Source organism: Balaenoptera musculus, chromosome 5 (assembly GCF_009873245.2).
Source record: "Balaenoptera musculus isolate JJ_BM4_2016_0621 chromosome 5, mBalMus1.pri.v3, whole genome shotgun sequence".
NCBI lineage: Eukaryota > Metazoa > Chordata > Mammalia > Artiodactyla > Balaenopteridae > Balaenoptera > Balaenoptera musculus.
In genome coordinates this window covers 95,322,317-95,344,595 of record NC_045789.1, presented here as the reverse complement: position 1 = coordinate 95,344,595, position 22,279 = coordinate 95,322,317, and the positions used below count along the sequence as shown (strand labels likewise).

Below are 22,279 nucleotides of genomic sequence, written 5' to 3'. Positions count from 1 at the left end.
AGAGTCAGAAGCTTTTTTGGCCTTAGGGGATTTTTTGAAAATATAATTATTTGTTACATATATAGAATACCACCCTGGAGGTACAATATTTCGTTTAGTTCTGCTCAAAAGTCCAGGGACATCACTTTTCAAAGGAGTTTGAATATTCTCTAATTTTGGATTCTCTTTATGATTTTGCAAAAAATTTTTTCCAGCCACAGATTTCTCCTGTGATCTTCTTATGCTCCTTTTCTCAGAAGTTGTTTTAAAGCTTTCTGAAAATGCATCAAAAGCCAAGTTAGTTTCTAAATTAAGAGGTAGTTGCAATGATTGTAATCCATAATCTGGTGAAAATGTTTCTGCATGATGATTATCTTGAAGGCTTTTAGAATTTTGTAAAGAAGGCCCTTGGCAATGATAGAATTCTTTGTCCGCTGAAAATAGTTCATCACGGCACATAAATTTCCTTGGATTTTTTTCAGTGTATTTTTTTCTTATAAAGTTTTCATCAAGACTAGCAAGTTCTCTTTTTATCTGTAAAGACTGCCTTCTAAATATGGGTGAATCAGGAGAGTTGCGCATTGCAAGTAAGGTTTCTTGACGCTTTCGAAATCTTGTCTGAATAATTTTATTTTCTACCTTTTTATCATGTTGACTCAGTAATTCCATAAAACTGTAATCACTGGCCTTTGCATTATGTAAGAGAGAGGTTATTAAATCTCTCAATTTTAAATCATTATCTCTATTACAATCACTGCTAGATAATTTTATAAGGTTTGTCATATCTATCGTTTCTATTGATTTTAACTTTTCATTGATACGATCCATTAAATCTTGAAAAATTACAGTAGTTTCACCTTCTTCTTGATTTGTAGTACATTTATTGCTGTCTTCCAAGAGCAAACAATCAGAGTTACTGGATTTTTTAGTTTTATGCATTTTACCTTCATGATCATCTTTGTCACTGCTTATTTCTGCTGGTGTCAGAGATGGAGGAGGCTGGTTAATGTTTGTTTCAAGTATGTTATTTTCTAAGGCTGAAAGCTCTGAGATGACATCTTTCAATTTTTCAAATCCTTCAGTCTGTACAGGTGATAATGGTGGGGGTGAGGGACTTCGAGATCTACAAACGTCTTTAAGACTTACTGAAACATCACATATTTCCCTTGATGAAAGAGGAGTCTGAAAGGCTGATTTTGTGGAATGAATGTTTGGTAACAGTCCAGAACAACACCTGTGAGAATTATAACTGTTTGCAATTCCTCTATTCACTACTGTCTTAATGTGTTCAATAGTTACAGTTTGGCAAGATAAACAATGTATATCTTTAATACAGACTGGCAGAGGCACAAAACCAGGGCTTTGTCTTTCATTGTGTAAATACCCTCTTTCTGCCAGCCTATATTCACAACTACAGAATAGCCCATCTAAATCATCTTCAATAAGGGGATTTTGAGATTCTGAAGACACAGAATATGATGTATTACAACAGCAAAGAGAAGCAGCATTCTGCTCTTGGACTAGAAATTTCAACATAGCCAAAACTTGTTGCTGGTGATGTATGCACAAAGATTCCAAAACTTTGCTTAATGCTGATTTTCCTTTTTCCATTTTAGTAGCTTCCTCTGATTTTGCATCAACAGTTGAACTAAAAATAAAAATCAAACAAAAAATGAATTACAGCAAAAATACTAATATCGTAAGGAATTTTAATTTTAACAGAGTTTGTACAAAAGATATTTTGGTATTGCTGGACTCCTAACTCCTATGGAGAGCTGCAATAGTGACATCTTCATTATTGTTTAGCAAAAATAAAATGAAGCACTGGTGATAATTAATTTCCTATGACAAAATATGAGTCAAAGCAAAGCCCTAATTTTTGTGATATAAAAGCTGCTGTTGATGATAGATATGATTATATTTAGAGATTGCTAATGTTTAGTGCTTTGGATATATTAAGAATATTTAATGTAAAGTGCTTCAGAAGGAGTTAAAATTTTTGTAAAGTTGACATTTTATAAATTATTTTGATGGTTATCAGTCCATATTAGTACAAATAAGAAAAATAAGATGTAGGAGAAAATCTTTCTTATCTTTATTTAAAATAGATATTTTTCAAGGTAGTGGAAATAAAATTATGAATAAAAAAGTTTTGCATAGTCACAATTAAGGGATTTAGATTTCATATAAATAACAGAATGTCTTTTCTAAGATTAAACTGCAGGCCTTTTAACCTAATAAGAAAATAAAAATTGAAGCTATTTAAAAATGAAATCTATTTTTAATTGATTTTAGATACTAAATTAATTACATCAAAACTAAAGGCATTACTTACCTAATTATTTAATTTCAAATGCTGGAAAATGTCCCACTGCAAAAACTAACATACATCTAATGTTAACTAAAACCCAGGATTACTTAGCAACCAATGTAGAGGTCTACAAAAGGCTTTTTAATCCAATACCAGCAGCAAGAAGAATAAAAATATATTAAAAGAATTCTGTTTCAGAAAAGTATCTATTTAAATTAAACATATCACCAAACTCTGTACATGAAAATAGCCTCCCACTTGTGATTTCTTATATTTGTTGTTGTTAGTTCCTAACTTATAGAAATTTTATTTAGGGTTGGAGTTGAAATATGCTGATTATGAATTGCTATAGAACATTGTATTTTGTTTAAATAAAGGGTTATTATGTTCATGAATATTAAAAATTAAAGAATTTTTCTTTTAAAACGAAAAGTGAGATTTAAAAAATTTTCCTCCCTAAAACTGGCTTACCCTGTTTCACAGATAAGTATGCAATATTTTATCTCCATTTTATAAAAATTACGTTGAGTAACAAAAACAACAAAGCAAATTTTGCAAACTAGATCAAAATTTTTCTAGAAAAAAGGTATCTTTACTAGATTCAACCAATGTTTCACTACTAAAACTAGCATGTGATTTGACATAAAGTAGCTATCAAAGAGATAAGAAATACGAAATTACAGTAAAACTTTTTAAGTCCACTGCCACCTCTAGACAGATGAAGACAGGACATGACCTCAGTATCCTTTCTTTTCTGAAAATAATTTTTTGTAAATGTTTTCATGGTTGGGAGTGTAAAATAATTGAACTGACTCTGAAGACTCACTACTGGATAATTCAAGAAACCTATGTAGAGAACAAAGGCAGGAGTAAATGTTAACTATCAAATAAGAAAATATAAGTGATATTATACTCTTTCTCAGTAAATTAAAAATTATTAATTTTCACATAAGCAAAAGAAAACCCCAAAAGTTCTGATAGACACATTTCCAACAGGTTTCTTTAAAAGTTATGTTATGGCCTATTAAACATATCTGTGACTAAATAAAGAGATTTTACATGTTTCTCAGAAAAATACATTGCACTATATTTTAAAGATTAATATGCTTTCATAACAGTTCCTGAAAGGCTCAAATGATTTTTTTCTGTTAGTAAAGTCTAGAGTAGAAATAATAAAAATTCATGACTAGTGTTAACTATTCTGAAAACCACTGATTTTTATAGCTCTCTTTTGACTTTCCAAGGAAGTCTATACTTATTATTTTTAATAATGGAACTTCAAAAATCTCAAAAATACCACAGTGGCCCGTAATTTCTATCTAATGCCGTATGAAGAACAGCTTTTAAAAGTTACTAATTAGATATTCAGGTATTAAGATTTTATATATATATATATATGATATTAGATAACTAAGTTCTCAAATTATATAACTCCACAATATGCTTATTTGCCTTCAATTTTTTTCTTTTCCATATTTCTTGTATGTTAGAATCTCAAAGAAAAACCTAATATGTAAGTAAATAGTTGAATACACATAAGCCTCCAATCTAGAATTTATTCTCAATTGATTCTAAAATTGTATGTTTCACAGCTCCCTTGTTTTTCATGCTAAAATTTTTTTCTAACCTTTTCCTGTTTGATTTATATATTTAAAAATCTCTGGTTTTTTTTTGGTAAGTTTCTATCCATTTTGCCATTACAAGTTTTGTTGTTGAAATAGTTGTCTTTGGAGAAAGTTAATTTCTAATATTAATATTAATAAAACTGCTTCCTAGAGTGAATCAAAGAAGCCAGTGTAGTCAGTTTTTTCTTTGCTTTTCTTTTTTTTTCTTTTACTGAATGAGTAAATCAATCACACACCAACAGTGTTGTAAATTTAAGTGCAAAAGCATTGAAGTGCTTTACTACAAATTACAACCTAGAAACACGTTAACTGAACAATTAAAATTCATACAATCAGATTTAGATATATAACAACACAAAGTAGAAACAGAATTACAGTACATTTACAACACAAGACAGATACATGAATTCATTAGAAAATATTGTAATAAATAATTCATGAATTATAGTGCAATTGATTTATGCATAAATATAACTAATTGCCTAACAATCAGTTTATATTAACAAAATCTGTCAAAATCAAGGCAGCCACAGAGTTTTACTAAATTACTGCGACAATGGAAATACTGCAATTAAAAAACAAATACAAGTATTTGTACTGTAAACAACTAAAAAAATCCGTCTCACTAAAGTTAGTATACAATTTAATATAAAATTGTCATTAGCTACCAGAAATGGTTTAAACAACTTTACTGAGCAGTAGTTTTCTAAAAACAGAGGCACTGTTTTTTCTTTTCCTTTTTTTTTTTTTAAATATAAAATACTTGAGGAACATTCAAATAAGTAGAAAGCACATAAGGGTTGCTTTCACCTTCATTAAAAGTCTGCTGAAACTGGATTTTTCAGAAAATTGTCAGTTAATAAGTAGTAACTGGTAACTAAATTTATAAAGTACTTTGAAAGTTTAACATAAAGAACATCTTAATAGAATCACTGGGGAGAAGGGGAACCCATAAATTTCCCTGCCTTTCCTAGTTTGTATAATCAAAAGTTAACTCAATAATTAGAAACATTTTGTTTCTTTTAAAAGTTATGGGTTGATCATTACCTATAAACTATCAAAAAATATTTAATTTACTATTTCTGACCAAAAATAAATAATACAAGTACTAAAATGCTGCAAATTAACTATAATATTACCTATAAAACTACTGATCACTGTGAAGTCAATAGCAAAATGATCCCTGATTTTATGAATCCTGTAAAGTTTTTGGTCAGGTCATCTTTTAAATGATATAAAAGTGTTCTGTAAGTATCCCTTTACTATAAACTTCTCAATCAATTTATTAATGTAAATATAGTGTGAGGAATAAAAAAGCTCAATACAATATAAATATTATGTAATGCATTCAAGCCCCCAAATTCTTGCAAGTAAAATTCTGTATAAAGAGGTCAATAAAATTGTGTTGAAACATTTACTTTAACTTTGTTTTTCAATGGGGGGGGAAGGGGAAATATATTAAATAATCCAAGTTCTGGCCCTCACAAAATATGGCTTAATTCTTTAAAAAGAAAGATGACCCTGACATCTGCTGTTTTGCAATCTATTATGTATACTTTCTTAGTGGGAAAAAAAAAGCAAGAGGATTCATACCCTAGTATGCAGGTAACATTAATAGTTGAAGAGGGTTCAGTATGGATCTAAGAGACCAAATAACTACTCGGTTGTGTAGTTTCCCACTCTTCAGTTTCCTTAAAGATATGTAAGCAGTTTTTAAATGTAATAGCTGAAAATTTCTTTAGTATTACATGTATATGTGATTATTAGATACACACAAACACAAGTGTAAAAACACATGTATTTGACAAGGTGCACTTATTTTTTAAATTCAGCTTTAAGTATTCCTTTTGGACTTAGGAAAACTGGCTTAGAAAAAATGATCAGAACCTGAATTTTAATAGAGAAAAGGGGCACTCGAAGAATTTTGAATTTATGAAGCAAATCCCCATTCTTTCTATGGAGGCACATGCTTTATAACATTTTACCACTAAAACTGCATACTTCATAAATCCAACATGGATACTCTGAACCACATTTTGAAACTGCTATATAAAATTACTGGTCTCTCTTATGAGTCTAGTAAAAGTTAAAATGCACTGCCCAGCTTCTAACTACCTAATTAGTAGAGAGTTTACATTACTGAAAGTTCAAAACAGCTTCAGTGTTAAATATCTGTAAATCTATTCAAGACCCTGAACAAACTGCAAATTTGGTTATTAGCAAAATGATAATGTATCGCCCACCAAAATGAAATCTGTAATTCATTTTGATAAACTGAAAATGTTTTGAAATGTCACAGCAGCAAATATATTAAAGTTACACTGAGGTTTTTCAATAGTAGGAGTGTGTCACAATCCTTAAAATTTAAAGTAGTCATAACATCAACTAACCAGCACATTTAAACCAAAATTATCATTCTCAAGCTTTTTCTGTGCACATTATAAACATGCTCTAAGTTGCATTCCAACTTTCTTTTCTAACCTTACACATTAGCTTATTTTTCAAATGAAAAACAAAATTAAATTATTTTAATAATTAAATTTAAATTACTTTTTGTTCTTAGTATTCCATCTTACATTAAAGGACTCTATAGCTGCTGGGGTTAACTATGTGTCAGTTTTTTTTAAAGTATATACCTTATAAACCCCAACTTCCTGCTAAATCAACTATTAAATGATAAATATTAAATTTCATTATACATATCATTTAAGGTTTTCTTTTCTATTCCTGGTGGATGCACTTGAGTGCATTTCATATTTCATAGAATGCACTGTAGTGTACTAATACTGTATATATTAATTTTTATTAGTGTGGAGATAGCTGTCTGTTTAAACTTTGATTGGTTGTTTGATATACTTACAACAAATGTAAGTATGCTATGCAAAAATGTTTACAAACTATTAATATATTTCCATTATAAGATGGTTCAACTGAATGGCTGGAGTGGTCTTCCACCAATAAAAATGTTTCACTTGACAATTACTTGTTTTCCCACAATGCTTTATGCTATTGACTACTAAAGAAAACCTGAATCTTTTTCACCTATTTATACAAGGATTAAATACAAACTATCAGAATTAAGTAAGCAACTATATAGTTCTGTCCACAGTGAAAACCCTGAATAAAACTTTTTTTTCAAAAGGCATGTAAGTGGTTTTTGAACTGTAAAATGTCATGTCTCCTGTCAGAGTGAGCATCTGTAATTCCCACATGTGTGTATACAGACACACAAATACACACTTGTGCACATACACACGCAAACACGCACACACACACGCATACGCACATACACACACGCACATACACACGTTTTCCTAACAAGTAATCTACACAGGCTTGCCGCTGTTTTTGCAGCTGCCAGTCCCTGAATCTGTCACATTATATAACCCAGTGTCTGGTAATCGGAGTTTCTTCTTCGGAGGAGTCTTCAGTGTTCCAGATCTTTCTTTTACCTTGTATTCTAAAGTGCTGTGAGGTACCCCATAAATTCCTTGTGCTTTGGAAACACTCATTTTTCCGCTCATTACCATTGCAATAGCCTCTTCCATTATTTCATGATCATATTGCCGATAACGGCCACGTTTTTTCCTGGGCTGCTTATTATCTTTTCGATCCAACCCATCTTCAGTATTTTCAGAGGTTCCATCAACTGTTCCATTTTTAGAATTAAGACACAAAGGAGAGAGGTCCCCATGTAGAAAATAAGAGTCAACACTTGAGTGAGTTACGGGCCCAGAACATTCTATTTTGTTCTGTTTAGGGAGTATATTTTTCAGTTTTTGGAGAGCTGATCCTTCCAGGACTGGAGAGGTTTTGGAAACTTGATACATAACATCCAGCAGACCAGGACCATCAGGTTGTGGTTTTGAAACAGAACTTACTCGTAGCTGAGGAATTTTTAACTGTACAGTAGGATGTGTTTCATATTGTAGGCTTTCATTTTTTTCTTTAAATTGAGTAACCATTTTCTGTAGAGTTAACTGATGGAGGTAACTGGAAGCTGTTGGGAATTTTAATTCTGAGGTTTCAAGTAGATTGAGTTTACTTTTTTCTGTGCGCTCTGCTTGAGCTCTCGCCCACAAGGCTACTTTTTGCAGCACTGCACAAGTTTCTTTACTGTCTTTATATGAGTAACTATCATTGAAATCTCGAGTTTTGTTTTTAAAAGATGCAGGCTTCCCTGCTGGTAAGGCTTCTAAGTGGAGAAGTAAAGTTTTTTGAGGTATGCCATAAAGTATGCCTGCTTTATTTATGTCCAGTGCTCCAGACTGAATGTCTTTCAAAGCTTTTGAGAGCAAACCATCTGCAAACTCAGCACTTCTTTCCACATAGTCCTCTCTGTTTCTGTGTAGTCTCCTGGATGGATGGAATGAAACGATGGTAAACTGATGCATGAGAGACTCTCACACAGCTATGGAAGGGGAGGGTCCACTCCTTTATTATACTCCTTGCTTAGGTAACATCACTGCTTATGACTCTTTTAAGTCTGTGAGATGTAGTAGTTGCTCCTTATCAAAGCAAACGCTATAGTCCTGGTAGGACAATGTGTCAATCATACGGTGGCCTCAACGGGCAGACCTTCCAAGAACATAAAATCCTAACTCAGTATTTGTAAAAATATTCTCATGATGTTGCTATTCCTCTGACAGGTGCTTGCAGAGCAACACTTATAATTTTTTTACAATTAGAGTTCCATTATATAAAATACCCAAATCCTAAAGGAGTTTTTGTTAGTAGAAAAGTGACGTTACCGCTAAACAAGTAATAAAAGAGTCAACCCCTTTAAAGGAAATTTGTAGCAGCAAGAATATTTCCAAACACAAATACCCCATATTTCCACAAGATTAATTTTTCTCTAGATAAAAACTTAAAATCTGAAACAAGTAGATAAGTTATATTTGGGTAAAATACTTTTAGATTTTATACATGTTATTTCTATTTCAAATGTATCACTGTAACTTTTAAAGTTTCTTAAACAGAAAGCTCACTATACCTCATGACTCAAAAAGCTATTACAGCCTTAGTTGAAACAGATTACACTCTACATCTGAGATTTAAATGTTACTAAAAAGCTTCCTATGCAGTTTGTTAATGGGAAGATGCAAAAGTTACCAAAAAAAAAAAATCCAAAAATCCAACAGAACAGCATTTCACTATTAACTATTTAATTAATTTAACAACAGCTTTTAAAGCATGAAAGGATTTTTTGTGGTGATTACTAGGTAAAGTAGTCTGCCACCACACCTAGAACACAATGAAAAAAATCTAAACACTGTTAAGTTAGTTATAAGAATTAGTAAGTAAAGTACTTTTAAAACTGGTTGATTGTTTAAAAAAATTAAATAGTGAAATTACATATTTTCCTTAAAATTGCCTCCTAAATATTGAATTTAAAATTCTCTTTACTCGTCCTGCTTCTTAGTTTGTATTCTATGATTAATTTGGTAGTTCATTTTAGTAACATGAACTAAAGTTTGGTGATTGTTCTGATAACTTTTCTTTAACAGAAAGAATAAAAAAGAAAGAGAAAGGACAAATGAAAGATATGAGAGACACACACTTATGAGTGACAAAAATTCTGGAAGAAAACTATATATGTCAATCTATTCAGAGTAGTATTAAGAGTTCTCTCCATAATTTTATATTAATATTAAATTATATTTCCTAGATATTGCTTACCCAGCCATTGAATTTTCAGAAGAAGGATCACATATGGATGACTCTTCAGATTTTATGCTGGTTTTCTTTGTAGAGAGATCTAACACTCCATCCCCTATAATTTTTGCAAGAGAAAAAACTTTATATTTGTGACAGGTAATCCTTAACATTTTAACATTTCATATTTTGATGATCTACTAATTCATGACCTAAAAATTAACACTTGTATCTGACACATGGCCATCACCAACTCGTCTTGTGGTTTTAGCAACAATACATGACTGGGAAGGCACTACATAGGAAAAAAGAACAGAGAAGGAGCTGGCACTGCCAAGTGATATGAAGAAACAAAGAGACTAGATATAAAATGTTTAAAATCCACCCTTGATCACCTTTTCCACTGTTCTGCAGTGAACAGCCATTGACTGCTCATTCAACAGAAACATGACTGCTTCCTATTCAAGGCTGCCCAGATGATGCTTTGGGAAAGTAGGAATAATGTACGCTGAACAAAACAGAAAGCATAGAAAATATGATGATGAATAAGAGAGCGATACTTAGCATTTACTAGGACTAGTAATATGTGGGACACATACTTTAGGTAATCTGTGACTCTATGTACAACCAATCTAGTTTTTAGAACTCAGCATAAAATTTTCCTGTTTTAAATAACTGAAATGTACAACGGTTGAATCACTGCCTATGTAATGTATTGCGGTTATATCTGTGATTGGATGAAGACACAACAATATAACATTTTAGGAAAAATAAACTGTTAGAAAACAACTGCCTATGTATTTGTTACTAAAATGTAGTTATTTTTATTACTATTATAATGTTGAATTTACAAAGATGAAGCTTCAGTGATTCAGATATGTTGTTAATCTGATAAACTTCAAAATCAAAAAGAATAAAAATAAACTATGAATTTAAAACACAGCAATACATACTGGGAATATGTCTACGGATAGCTAAAAAATTGAAAATTAAAGCTACAAGAAATAATTTTAAGAAAACCCATGTTTAAAAAATATACTAAAAAATTCAACTAGGTTTAAAAATAATTTAATTATGTGCAAAGCACTGTTTTAGGAACTTGGAGACCAGCAGTAAAAAAAAGGTATACAAAGTACCTATCCTCACGGTGCTTGTTATCTAGTTAGATAATTCATACACCACCACCACTGACAACAACCATATTTCAGGTTGATGATCAGTGCTACTTAGGAAAAATAAAGCAGAGTGAGCTGATAAGAGTAATGAGGGTAGGACTAAGGCAGCTGCTATTTTATCAGGTATTATCAGTAAAGGCCTCTTGGACTTGAACAGAGTCCTGAACAAAGTGACGGTACCAACCAAGCAGATTATCTTGGGGAAAGCTTGTAGAAGGGTCAGTTTGTGCAAAGGCTATGATATGGAATCATATCTGGAATGTTTAAGGAACAGCAAAGAGGCCAGGGTGACTAGCGTGGAGCAAGCAGACTGCGAGAGATGAAATCAGAAATCAGGCAGGTCACACAAGGCCTTGTAGGCCATGGTAAGAAATTTTATTTTGAAAGACAAGAAACCACTGGAGGATTGTAAGCATAAATCTCGCACAATTTCAATTTATGTTTTTAAAGGATCAATCTGCTGTGGGGAGAATGGACTGCAAGGGGCTAAGGGGGGAACAGGGACACCTGTTGGGAAAGTGCTATGCTATTTCTCACCTCTAGGCTTTCACACTTTCAATTAGTTTCCTCTGCCTAGAAGTCTCTTAATCCTCTCCTTCTTCTATCCCCACACTCATCCTAATAGTCACCAAATCTTACTCATCATTCAGTCATTCATGACACAACTTGAACTTGGTTGTCATTATTCTAGGTTCCTATACTTGCAACACTTACCTAGAGTATTTAGCATTTAGCAGGCTATATTCTAGTTGCTTATTGACTTACTAGTGTTATCCACCAGACTATAAGCTATGTGAAGGCAGAGATCATGTCTATTTTATTTACTGATGTATCCCCACTGCCTACAATAGTGGCTGGCACATAATAAGTGTTCAGTAAATATTTGCTGAAAAGAATTGAGAGGAACTGGAAGGAATTCAGTTATTGCTAGAGGTTAGAATGCCTAGATTGAAAGGGTAAAAAGGGAGACTGGACAAATAAAGTACATGGTACATAACTACCTTAAAAAATTATTAAATGAAGTATCTTGCCCCAGTTTATCCATCCAGCCCAATCTTAGGCTTAGTCAACAACCCATCTCAACCATCACACTTCCTGTGCATCTAAACCACTTGCAGTTCCTCAAACATGCTATGTGGTGTCAGGTCTCTCAAACTGCAGGGCATGGTTCCCTCTGCCTAGAATGCTCTTTCCACTTTTCAACTTGCCAAACGCCTCATCTTTAAAGATCCAGATCCCCCCAAGTAGAATCTTAGTGTTCACCTTGCCAACAGCATCCTATAACACTTACGACACTCTCATGCAATTCTTGATTTACGTATCTTTTTCTTCCATGAGACTGAATTCCTGAAGGTCAGGAATCCTGACTTACTTATTTGTATTTCATAAACAAAAGTAGAGTGCTATAACCTACTAAAATAGAGAAATGAATGTTGTCTTCTCCTTTACTATCTCATTTCTCTTCTTCAGCACTTAAAATTTTACTATTTTAAGGTCTTATAAGACCATCTTCAAAAGTCATTACTACCTATTCCGTATTCAGATTTATCACTGAATTCACTCGTTTTGATTCTGCTCGTTTTATGTAGTTTATAGCATGTAAAATACACTCTTCATAAGTGTGTTATTCCTTGCCAATGTTACAGAATAAATTAATGAATTTCTCCAGTTCTAAATTTTAGACTTTTGATATGGTCGATTTCAGGTTAACTACTCCACAAACCATAAATAAGGAGGTGCAGAGAACTCCTTCTCTCTCTCCTTTGCATTAACTATGCAAACTAGGCTGTAGCTCCCTAGCTAGGACAGTAAAGGTATTCTTGTCCTTTTTGGACCACTCCTTGATTGATGGTTTGATAGCTAATTTCAGTCTTGAGGATGAGCTAGACTTAAGCCCTGTTCCATCTTTAAGAGAACTACCCAAATCAGGCCTATATTCCTGATTCTTCTTCTTTAGGAACTCTAAACAGTGGCCCAGGTGAGAAATGCTTTTATCTTTTTCCCATAACCCATTCTCCATACCTAGGCTGCCCATGTTATCTACAAAAAAAATCTCACTTTTTGTTAGTGGTTTTGTCACCTATATTAAAGTATTTTGCTGGTATCATGATTCCTTTTTCCATCATAAAGGCTGTGGCTCAAGAGCTAGAAAAATCATAAACAGTAACCCCTAGGATTATCTGAAATAGAAAAAACAAAAACAGTAAGAGAAGGGGAGAAATAGCTTGGGAACTAGGATTAAGAAAAAGAAAAAATCAGAAATGGCAAAAAAGGGCATTTTCTTGCCCCTGTTGCTGATTTGCATCTATCAGCATCACCTCTTCACAATGGAGATATCACATCATAACTAGATTGTTTTGTGTGTATACATTTTCAAAGTACTAATAATTAACTTGATGGATAAAAAGTAAGCACTTATCATGCTTAATGCTTCAGGGCAACAGAAAAATAAGTAGAAGACAGAAGGAGAGACTGAAATTTATTTACTATTCACCTATTGGTAGGCACTTAGGCTGTTTTAGTTTTTCACTATTACAAACAATTCTGAAGCAAAAATCCTTCTAAATGTTTTCTTGTGTTCACGTATAAGAATTTTTCTACTGCACACCTAGGAGTGTAAGTGCTGGACAGAAGGGTATACATTTTGAACTTCTGTAGATATTACTAAAATTTTTTTCCATAACCTTGACAACACTTGGTGTTGTTGAGATTTTTAATTTTTGCTAATCCGATGAGTAAGAAGAGCAAGTTGCAGGAGTAAATGAACATGAATGCATTTGGTATGCATTTATGTGAATCTCTAAAGCACATAAAACTATTTTGCTTAGAGATGCATAAATAGGTATTGTCAGAGGTTGCTTTCAAGGATAAACAAAAGGATGTGATAGTTCCTCGAGAGAAAACATATTAGAAGCAAATATGATCAAATAACACATTTATTAGTTCTGGGTGACAGGAACATGATTATTACACTGCATTTTATTGTCTATAAGAAAATTTTCCAAATAATAAAAACAGATTGTTTCCATTTACTGGTTGTGGACCGAGCATTAACAACACGATTTAATTATTTCTCAGCAAACACTAGTGCAAAAGGTATAGAATTAAACAGAGGCTTATGTCATCTACCAACAAGGTCAGGTAATTGTCTACATGACACTACCAGATAACTTTAAAAATGGACTGGTGTTTGGAAAATTGAAACCATGACCAAATTAAGCAATTTCTTGAGTATCAACATTTTATTGGGTTAATTTTTTTTAGAATTTGCATTCCAAAACCAAGATTTGGATTTCTGTTTACAAATTATTCTCAGCTCTGTATTCTCCTGCAAATTCCTGATGAAGAATCTATTAAAAGCAGACAAATACAACCCTCATAATACCGAATTGTCTTTCACTCCTCCAAGGACACCATTCTTTCTCATCTCTTACCTGCCTCTGTCCATTCTTCAAAGTATGCTCTATGCTCTCTTGGCCTGGCTAACTTTAACACATCCTTCCGGATCATCCCCTCAGAGAAGGTTTTCCTAATTTTTCCCCAGCCTTCTTTCATATTCCCATAGCACCCTTCGTATTCTTCTATACTGTATTTATGATGTGTTATTACAATTTGCCTAGTTTAGCACCTGAAGCCCAATAGTACTGTGGGGATTTAGTAACTATGTTTAGAATCTATTTACGATTTATATCTAATTAAGTATACTTACTTAGCTGATTTTCTCACAAGACTCACTTCTAAGCAAGGGCCTGGAAGCAATAGTACCTCAATAAAGACCAATTCACTGACTCATCAATGACTTGCTCAATTCTGTCACACCAATCCTAAGCATACAGCACTGCACACAGCAGACCCTGACTGACAAAATAATCATGAAATCAATGAACTTTGTTCAGCTAGTCAGAAAATGGCAGCACAGTCAAAAAGTTGATATCTATATGGGAGAGAAGTTAGCTTCACACAAAGAGAAACTCCAGTTCAGTTAAAGAGGCTGAGAATGATTTTTAATCATCAATTTCTATATTCGTTAGGCTCTAATAATAACAGATTTTTCTTTAGAAATGTCAAGTTGATGATCACTAACCACTAAATTAAATATGAATATTAAATATATTAAAAACATATTTATTAACTCCTCACAATATTATTGGTCTCCGGTTGCTTTACAAGACAAATTCATCAAGCTCAGTCCATACCTGAGTATGAACATGAGTTAAAAGACCTTCAAAAACACATTACCTATCATCAATATTAAAGATGTAAATATCAATAAGATTCAGTACATGAAGGCAAGTGAATTTTAATGACAAAATATCACATACATTTTGTTGTTTGGACAAGGGGAAAATATTCCAAATTAAATTTCATAATAACACTAATCACTAGCAATAAAACTTTCATCCAAATCAATGCAATGTAACATTTCATGATGTTTGAGGCAAACCTATGTTAATAGTTTTGGTAAATACCTTAATACTATTTCTACTTTATGTCTTTGATCACCTCTTATCTCTCTCCTTAAATGGGTCTTCCTGTCTTTCTTTTAGCCCCTCAATGTATTGTTCTAGTCAGCCTTCAGCTCTTGTTTTTCCCTACTGTACTCTCTAGGAGATTCCCCTGATTTCAAATATTAATCATTTATATTTAACTGATTTCTAGAAAACAGAGCTTATATAAAAATCTAAATATATAAAACCATAACATTTTTATAGTGTGCAGAACACCACTCTAAGAGCATTATATGTCTTAACCCCACCTATGGCTCACACAACCCAATATATAAATAGGTTTTATTTATTTGCAATTTTTAATGATAAAACTGAAAGCAAAAGAGGTTTTAATTATCTTGCCCAAGATAACTGTAAGTAGTGGTATGCCATTCAAACTCAGGCAGTTATTCCAGACTCTGTATTCAACTACAATTCTAATCTGTGTAATGTTTTAAAAAGTCAAGTTACAATGTTGGTAATGATGCAATAAATTTGCCACCATCACACATTACCAGTTTAGGAACAAATGCTTTTCTAAATAATCTAGTAATATGCTATCAAAAATCTTAAAAATGTTCACACTCCTCTAGGCATCTGTCTTAAGAAAATAGTATTTAACATTTAAGTGGTTTTATATACAAAGATATACCAAAGATTTCAGTATTACTGATAAGCACAAATATATATAAAATACACACTTAATATAATCTCGCTAATTTTCTGCTTTCCCCAAGTTTGCCATAATGAGCATATATTCATGAAGAAACCCCACAAACTTATTAACAAAATAATACCAAAGTGTAAAAGCAATCACTTGGGTTTATCCAAATTTTATTTTAAAATTGTTTTTGTTACTTGTTTAACCATTGAGTTAAAAGTTTCAGGGTCATGGAGGAAATAATATCAGAGTAACACATCAATTAAGCTTTAACATTGGTTCTTCCTTCCTTCATTTGCCTTCCTCTGCACATCAAACACTTTTTTAAAAGGGAAGAGTTATTGCTTTCTTGATGTGTTTTTATTTAGTGCATACATAGCTGAAATCCCATAGAATTCACTCACCTACTATTTACTAATAATGACAAGGGACAAAATAAATCAGAGTGAAGTTCTTATAGTAAATTTAGGATGTAAAAATTAATAATACTAAATTTAATTAGGAAATATTACTGGTAAAATTAAACAAGGTTTCAGCACTTCCACCATATGCCATTTTAGAATTTCATTGCAGTTCTTTTTTTCTTTCTTCAGTTATTCCTACAAATACTGAACTAAAGCAAAGTTTCAAAAGGCTTCAAGTCAATGCCTTGAAAAATATTTTTAAAAACACACTCTCTTTTTTATCCCATGTATTATACTGTGTATTCTGTAAGTTTAAGTTTCAACCAAACATTTAAAATGTGGGATGTATACTTATTACAACATCATATTGGAAGACTTTAGATTTGCTAGCCCATAACATGCTCAGCTAAAAGTGATTTATGAGTTTTAAACATCTTTTTATTGAAATATAACATTCATAACAAGAATGAACCTAACTACACAATTTAATGAATTTTCACAAACTTAACATTTCGATGTAAACAGCACCTGGATCACCACCATCAACCCAGAAGCCCCCCATCATATCTCCTCTGGTCACTAACTTACACCTACCTCCACTATCTTCACTTCTAACAGCTTTATGCATGTTGTTTTATGCAGCAATTTTACTTCTAGGAATATGTCCTAAGGTGAAAATTAAGACTGACTGCAAAATCTCAGCTCAAGCATGTTCACTTATATATCTGAAGATACAGAATTAAATATAATGTGATCCTTCCAGAAAATTGAATACTATTCAGCTAAGTAGATCAATTTAAGTATTAAAATGGATCTGCAGAAAAACAGTAACATATGGATGTTTAAAAATATTTTAAAAATACAACTTATAGAGGATTATATAATGAATGATTTGTGGGAATGAGCTCTGGGAAGAGAGAGTGAGACTGTGTAAGTGTGTGTGTTGAGTATGTTTTTCCAGAAAATGATTTGGAAGGATTGAAAGCCGAAGCAGTTACTTCTGGGTGGATAAATAAAAGATCAGTGCATAGCTTTACAGTTCATTCATTTGATTAATATTTATTGCATGGTTATAATATGCCAGTCATTTTTCTAAACGGCACAAAGGAAACAGTAGGGAGCAAAACAGAAAATGTTCCTGCTCTCATGTAATTTACATTCTAGTAGAACAAAGAAAAGTCAATAAAATATTAATTTCACAAGGTGGTAAGGCCTTACAATGAAAATAAAACACAGTGACAGAACAGAATAATAACAATGGCAGGTGGGAAGAGGTTACTATGTTGGAATAAATGATCAGTTAAAGCCTCTGGGAAGATGACTTGCTCTTTCTTAAAAAAGAAATTTAATTGAGATACCTTTCAAAAATATAGAATGATTCCTTCTATCCACTCTTCAGTTTATACAATTACCTAAATTTTTGCTACACTTGCTCTATTTATCTCTATCTACTTAAGTATTTTAAAGTTAATTCCAGCTGTCACATCATTTCTATATTCTTATGCATCTTTAAACATATGAACATTTTTATACATAACTATAAAAATTCCTTGTTATCACCTAATACTTAGTTTGTACTGAATTTCCTCTAGTGAGTCCAAAATGTCTTTTTACAGTTTGTATGTTCAAATTAGGAGCTAATTTGTCTGTGTTATTCTTGATGGCTATGTCTCTTAAAATTTATAGCAGCCCTTTCCCTCATTGTTTAAAATAATGACACTGACTTTTTGAAGAGGCCAGGTCATCAGTTCTACTAGAGAATGTCTTACATTATGGTTTGTTCTTTTTACTCTCCTATGGTGTCGTTTACTTTGCTCTGAAGCAAATGGTTCTCAAACTTTTGGTTCTCAACGATCTCTTCACTCTTAAAAATTACTGTGGACCTCAAAGAACTTTTGTTTAGGTGAGTTATAATATTTACCATTATATAAATTAAACTAATTAAAAACTTTAAATATTTGTAATTGATAACTCTATAAATGTTAATGTTTATAAAAACATTTTAATGAAAAACAACATTGTCAAAATAAAGTGAGAACTTTAAAAAATAATTTTGCAAATCTTTTAAATGCCTAGCTTCTATTAAGCTTCTTGTTTAATAGGAGACAGCTGGATTCTCATATATGCTTCTGTATTCAATGTGTTCAGAAATCATACTTCAGCCTCTGACTGACTCCACTACACACTTGTGAGAAAATGAGAGTGAAAAGGGCAAATAATATGTTATTATTAGTTTTGACCTGGTGTATCCCCTGAAAGAGTTTCAGAGACACTGAGGGCTTCCTGGACCACATTTGAGAACCACTGACCTAAAAAATTGCTTAGATTCATGTTCAACGTTTCTGGCAGGAATACTTCACAAGTGATGTATAAAGTCTATTTCTAATGATGCTTAAGTGATCAGTGTATTCTGATGACAAAAGCCTGACCTCTCCATTGTAAAGTTCCCCAAGCAACCTCTCCTCTAATAGTTTTATCTTCTGATAATGTCTGATTCAGTTATATTACTAGGCATTGCAAAATAATAATATTTTAAGTCTGTCGTGTCTGCCATATTTATTAACTGAAATTCTTCTTTAAGAATCTTCCTCAAAAGACTATTTGGTTGTCCTGAAATACGATTTGTAAAAGCAAAGCAAAATAAATGCTTAACTCTTTCCTCTAATTGCTCATTTTCAAAGTAAGGAGTTTGGTATGCTATGCTTCTCCAGTGTAGACTAATGACTTTGAGGGGCACCTTGTTTCTTTTTTTTTTGGATTATCATGAACTAATGGATTTTAAAACATTCAACATGTTTCAGTTGAAACTGTTCTTCCTTTTGATGCTTAAATGTTCTCTTATTTGGCCAATGGGGAACCCTTAACGTTGCCTCCTGTATTTGGTTGACAAATTAGTCTTTGGCATATCCTTGCTTGCTGGCACAAGATGTTCCAGGCTCATCTTATACATTTTCTGATCCAGACCTGGATTCCAAAGAAGCCTATTTCCCTTTAAGGGAAAATAATGTTTAGAAGACCACAATCTTGGTCTAAATTCAATGCCACTGAGTTGTCGTGTTATTGCTTTTAGAATATTTCAGTGGTCAGACTAAGAAATGCACATTTTTGAAAAGAAAAAAAAATCATGAGTTTGCAGTGACATTTCCAATCTACACATATGTAATATTACAGGGTGTTTACTTTGATTTTACACTTGTTTGTTTCTTCTCTTACCCTGAAAATCTTGGTTTCCCAAAACAATGTTAACATGATTATATATTTGATTTATCCTAGAGATCCAAAATAACAAACAATGGCAATATTATTACTAATATTACTAAAAGAAGTTTAGAATTTCTTTGAAGCACTCCTTTGTCCTTAGAATATATTCCACCAAGAATGTATAGTCAAAATACTGGGTAAAGTCATTTGACATCATTCTTTTCTCAGTGATAATATATTACTAACTTGATACAGCTATGCTCATTTGTTACATTCTTTTTCAAATTTTAGGGATTGCTTTAACTTTAAAAAATGCTTATTCTTTGGGATCTGAACATTTATATAAAACTACATAACAAGGTCCATTCACAACACTTCTATCCTGCCTCCTCCGCCTCATTTACTTCATTCCCTTATAGGTCTTATCTTTCCTGCTTTGTTTATACAAAAAGAGAACATATATATACTGTTCTGCATCTTGCTTTTATCTCCTAAAACTTGAAAATGTCACTAAAAAGGGATCTTTCTCACCCTTTTTATTCAAATGCTCAGTTTTCCACTGTGTGGATGTACAATAATTTAGTTAACCATTTGGGTTACTTCTAATCCCTTGCTATTATAAGTAATGCCGCCCAATGAATAACCTTGAGTGTATATCATCGGTATTTGTGTAAGTGTAATTATAGGCTCAATTCCTTGAAGTGAGATTTCTGGGTCAAAGAGTAAAGGCATATATAATTTTAACACGTATTGTCAATTCCCTTCCATAAGGATTCTACCAGTTTGTATTCCCCTAGTAATGAGAATACTAGAGAGTGCCTGTTTCTTCACAGTCTCACCAGAAAGATTATGTTGTTAAACTTGAATTCTTATCAGTCTGATGGGTGTGAACCATATATGACTGCATTTCCTATGAGTTTATAAGTGTGTTTCCCTATGTTCAAAGGCTTTTAAAACCTCTTCTTCTATGAACTGACAGTAAAACAATGCTCATTTTTCTATCAGTGGTATATCTTTCACTTCTCAATTTTTTGAAACTCTTAATGCATTAGAGTTATTAGTCCTTTATTTTGTAATATAAATTATAAATATTTTTTCATAGACTACTATTTCTCTTTTGATTTTTCTAATGGTGCTTTCTTCTTTATCACCCAGAAGTTACTTTTATACACTGGAATTTATTATTCTCTTATTGTTAAGCTGATATTCTAGCTAAGATATAAATGATGAACAGGGCCAAGCCAGAGAAAGAAGAAGATCTAAAGGCAGAGTAATCCAGGAAAGCCATCAGCAAGAGTGAAGGTTCAGAAGTGAAGTAAGCTTAGAATGTGTCAGAAATAGACAGATAGTGTGACTTGCACATACTAAGCCAGGAAGAGAGGAAAAGGAGTAAGTCCAGAGGGGTAGACAGGGACAAGGTCTTAGCAAAGCCATGTAGGTCATGGAAAGAAAACTTAAATTTTGTTCTTCATGTAATAGAAAACTAAGAGGAAGATTTAAATATAGAAGTAATATCAGCTTTACTTTATTCAAGCTGTTATTCTGAACCCCATTTTGGTACACTGATAACTTCAAAGTTAAGGTACATATTATGAAAGCTGTATTTGGAGGGAAAATACATGAAAAAAATTATAAGGGAAACAAAAACTCAGTGAATTATCACCTGGAAACCATGTGGTGATAGAGTGGCCAATTTTATATCAAACTATAACAAATATTCAGGAAAAATATAATGGCTATAAAGAAATTGATTTCTTTTTCTTTTTATACTTCATACAGCTAACTAGGTTAGTCAAGTGACAGTTACATGGTAAATAACATTTATTTACGGAACTTCTGAATTTAAAGTGCATGGCTTTTTGTGATATTCTTTACAAAACAGAAAAGAGAAAAATCCAGCTTAAATATACCATAACAATTATATTTCTTGACACTCTATAATCTGACTTTAGGGAAAAGCTTTGACTAGTCTCTTGATTTTTAAGTGACTGAGACAATCTTCATACAGTTCCTCAAACATACCTGATTTGCTCCTGCCTTCTTTGATTTCTGATATTTTTTTCTCTGTTTTTGATATTTCTTCTGCCTGGAATGCCCTGCCCTCAGATCTTCATGTGGAGGACTTCTTCTCATTATTCAATTCTCTGTTCAAACTCACTTCTTCAGGGAGGCTTTCCTGACCACCTTACCTAAAATGATCCTCTCAAATCACTCTTGATATCTTGCTTATTGATTCTTTTTGTAAAATTAGGGGCACGCTGACAGGCATATTTCAAAACAGTAACAAATAACTTCTGGAAATGGAAAAATAATAACAAATTAGAAACTCAAGACAAAGGTTAAACAGTGATTAGAATAGCTCAAGAGGGAATCAGTGAATTGGAGATAGTTCTAAATTAACTAATCAGGATATAACACAAAGGGACAAAGAGGTGGAAGATATGAAAGAGAAGATAAGAGATATGAAGGATAGAATGAGAGGATCCAAAATATGTCTCAGTAAATTTTGACAAGAGATAAAATGGGAGCTGCATTATATTGAAAAGATAATGGTTGAAAAATCACAACTGATGAAAGAAATTTGTCCTCGGTTTTAGAAATGATAGGACTTCCAAGCAGAATGAAGAAAAGAAATCTATACCCGGGACTTCCCTGGTGGCACAGTGGTTAAGAATCTGCCTGCTAATGCAGGGGACATGGGTATGAGCCCTGGTCTGGGAAGATCCCACATGCCGCAGAGCAACTAAGCCCATGCGCCACAACTACTAAGCCTGCACTCTA

The 22,279-nt window shown here is 32.5% G+C and overlaps 1 protein-coding gene across 9 annotated transcripts in view; it reads right to left on the bottom strand.

Moving 5' to 3' along the window:
• The window catches only part of LCORL (ligand dependent nuclear receptor corepressor like), a 182,034-nt gene that overhangs the window by 23,662 nt on the left and 136,093 nt on the right, over positions 1-22,279 (bottom strand). For 5 of the 9 annotated variants that reach the window (XM_036852217.1, XM_036852215.1, XM_036852218.1 and 2 more), the window contains 2 exons: positions 9,595-9,688; positions 4,155-8,271 (listed from right to left, as the gene is read on the bottom strand). The exons of 1 other annotated variant lie outside the window; for it this stretch is intronic. In XM_036852217.1, coding sequence (XP_036708112.1) covers positions 7,242-8,271; positions 9,595-9,688 — 1,124 coding nt within the window. In that variant the 3' untranslated portion in view covers positions 4,155-7,241. Of the gene's footprint in view, positions 1-4,154; positions 8,272-9,594; positions 9,689-22,279 lie in introns of those variants that run through there. 3 more of the 9 variants (XM_036852220.1, XM_036852221.1, XM_036852223.1) reach the window with 2 other exon arrangements.